Source organism: Plasmodium reichenowi, chromosome 13, assembly GCF_001601855.1.
Source record: "Plasmodium reichenowi strain SY57 chromosome 13, whole genome shotgun sequence".
NCBI lineage: Eukaryota > Apicomplexa > Aconoidasida > Haemosporida > Plasmodiidae > Plasmodium > Plasmodium reichenowi.
The window spans coordinates 2449954-2453370 of NC_033658.1; the positions used below are offsets into that span (position 1 = coordinate 2449954).

General features: G+C 21.4%; 1 protein-coding gene across 1 annotated transcript; it reads left to right on the forward strand.

The window, feature by feature from the left end:
• Positions 1-519: 519 nt before the first annotated feature.
• Positions 520-3198, forward strand: PRSY57_1363500 (aldehyde reductase, putative; the record flags this gene model as incomplete). Its single annotated transcript, XM_012909555.2, has 1 exon — positions 520-3198. The coding sequence occupies one exon, from the start codon at positions 520-522 to the stop codon at positions 3196-3198; it is 2679 nt and encodes an 892-aa protein (XP_012765009.2).
• Positions 3199-3417: the final 219 nt, after the last annotated feature.

The window sequence follows — 3417 nt, forward strand, 5'->3', positions numbered from 1 at the left end:
GTGATATAATATAAAAGAAGGAAAAAAAAAAAAAAATACATATTTGTATTTTTTTTTATATTTAACCTATATTATTTATATTTAGAATTTTTTTTTTTTTGTATTATGAGATATACACAAAATTTTCTTATAAGTTATATTAAAAAAAAAAGAAACACATTTTTGCTAGGTCACATTTAATATGTTTGTAACAGTAATACAATAATTTTGAATATATAATATTTATATGAATTTTTTTTTTGTTTTTGTAATTTATAAGAAAATATATACCTTAATTTTTTTAAGAGAGAATATTTAAAATATTAGGATTTAATGGGAAGAATGTTAATTAAAGGTATAATTAATATAAATAAATAAAGATATATATATATATATATATATATATATGTTTCTTTTTAATGTGTATATGGTTAAAAATGTAATTTTAAAAAACTGTTATTTGAAAATAAAGAGAAAAGTTCTTGATCATTGAAAAAGTTAAGAACTCATTTATTTAATTAAAGAAAACCAGTCGGCACAATGCCTAGATTGGTTATATTTTATTTTTTAATTTTTGTATTTATGAAAATTAATTGTATAAATTATAATTCATTTTCAAAAAGAAAAATCAATTATCATTTAATTAGAGATAAACATGAAAATATTAAATATAAATATTTAAGAGAAGATGAAAAATTAAATCTTTCAAGAAGAAATAGAACAAAAAGAACGAAAGAAACAAAAGGAACAAAAGGAACAAAAGGAACAAAAGGAACAAAAGAAACAAAAGGAACAAAAAGAATAAAAAGAATAAAAAGAATAAAAAGAATAAAAAGAAACAATTTGTCAAACATATTTTATAATAAAGATGATTATATGATAAAAAAAATAAATGTACCAAGAACATATTTTATTAAAAATATGGTATATGGTTCTTTAAAAGGCTGTATATATAAAGAAAAGAAAACTATATTCAATATATACAACATATATGATGATAAAAATATTATGAATCCAGAAAATTTAGGAAATGAAGATGGAAATTTATTAAATAAACTAGGGAATGATTATTCTGATAAAGATTCTTACAATAACAATATGAATGAAAAAAAAACAGTCGTTTTAGATAATAAAAATGAGAAAATGTATATCGAAAATATGAAAAAGAATCTAAGCAGAACAGATGAAGTTACATATAAATATGTTGAAGAAATGGAACTGAAAAAAATAAACATCAAAGGTGTTGATATTCAATATAGATTATATAATTTAGAAGAAGGCATTTATATTGTTGATAAAGAGAATTATGAAAAAATAAAAAAACTTTGGGATAAAGATGAATTAAAAAAAGCTAAAGAAAATTTTGAAGAAACGTTCGATATTAAAAAACAAGGAATTAAAGAGGAGGATTGGATTATGTTACCTTTTGAATATGAAGAAAATAAAAATATTAAATTAGTAAAAGCAGATTTTGATAATCCAACATATGATTATATATTAACATATTATGATAAAGAAAGAAATTATTATTGGGAATACAAAAGAAGAAATTATTATAAAATGTTTAAAAATACTGTACATGAAACTCCTCCTTATAAATCTGATTTAGAAGAAGATAAAAGATATTATGGTAAAGAAATTATTATACCAAAGAAAAAACTAGATAATGATATTTTCAGACAACCAATGTTAAGTGATGTAATGACTTCGGGTTGTAATAGGGAACCTTTAGGTTTCGAATCATGGAGATTTGTTAAATATCCCTACGGTAATTTAATAGAATCACAAAAATATAGTAAATTATATTGTGTTAAAAAAAATGATAAAGATAAACCTAGTATGAAATATCATTATTTAGGTAACAGCAATTTAGCCGTATCTGAAATTTGTTTAGGTACAATGAATTTTGGAAACTACGTTAATGAAAAATTAGCACATGAATTATTTGATTATGCATTTGAAGAATTTCAAGTCAACTTTTTTGATACAGCTGAAATATATCCATTGCCAGCTAGCGAAAATTATTATGGACATTCAGAAGAAATTTTAGGAAATTGGCTAGAAGCCAAAGGTAAGGCAAATAGACACAAATTTGTTATAGCTACTAAAATATGTGGTCGTACGGATAAACTTCCTTGGATGAAAAAGTATAAAATTAGAACTGAAAAAAAAAATATATTAAATAAAAGAAATGGAGATATAATATATAATGACAACAATTATAATAAAGACCATTACATAACCAACGCGAAATCAAACGAATATTCACATAGAAATAATAACAAAATGTTAGACAAGGACGATAATAAAAATGGTTATGATAAATTAAAAGAACTAAAAGAAAAAGAAGAATTATATTTAAAAAAAGATTATGATAAAATAAATAAGCTTGAAGAATATGAAAAAGAAAGATTAGCTAATAGTGCTAATTTGATAACATTAAATAAAGAAAATATAATAAATAGTGTTGATAATTGTTTAAAAAGATTAAAAACAAGTTATATTGATTTATTACAATTACATTGGCCAGATAGATATTATCCTGATCAATCATCTGGTGATTTTAGTCATGTATTATATGATTATAATAAATATTATGATGATTTTATACCTTTTATTGAACAATTACAAGCATTAGATGAATTAAAAAAAAAAGGAAAAATAAGAGAATGGGGATTAAGTAATGAAACTCCCTTTGGACTTCTTAAGTTTTATGAATTATGTAAACATTTACATATATCTCCACCAGTTTCTGTACAATTAGAATATAATTTATTATGTAGAAATGATGTTGAAAAAGGGTTTCCAGAAATATGTAGACCACAAAATACCAATATTTCTATATTAGCTTATTCACCATTATGTGCTGGTATATTAACGGGAAAATATTTAGAATATACTGATTATACTACAAAAGGAAGAATGCAAAAATTTCCTTCGTATATGAAAAGATTAAGAGGATCTATAGCTACTTATATTATTAGAGAATTATATTATTTAAGTCAGAAATATTATTTCCCAAATTTAACTGTAGCTGCATTGAAATGGGTCTATACACGATCCTTTATAACATCTACTGTAATTGGTGTTTCAGATTTCTTACAATTGAGGGAAAATTTATATTCTTTAACTAACGAGGTATTGTTTACGGATAAGTTGGAAAGGGAGATAAATGCTTTACACTGGAAATTTAGGGATCCAATCAGGATAATACAGTAAAATAAAATATATTGGGAAAAGGAATAATATATTATATTATTCGTATTTAATTTCAACTTATTTTTATTTTTTTTGTAATTTTTTAATTTATTATTTAATTTATTTTTATTTTTGTTGTTTTTTTTACATATGTAGTAAATACCTATTTATTATAATTAAAATGTATTTATTATAATTTCCTTTTTTTTTTTTTTTTTTTTTTTTTTTTTTTTTTTTTTT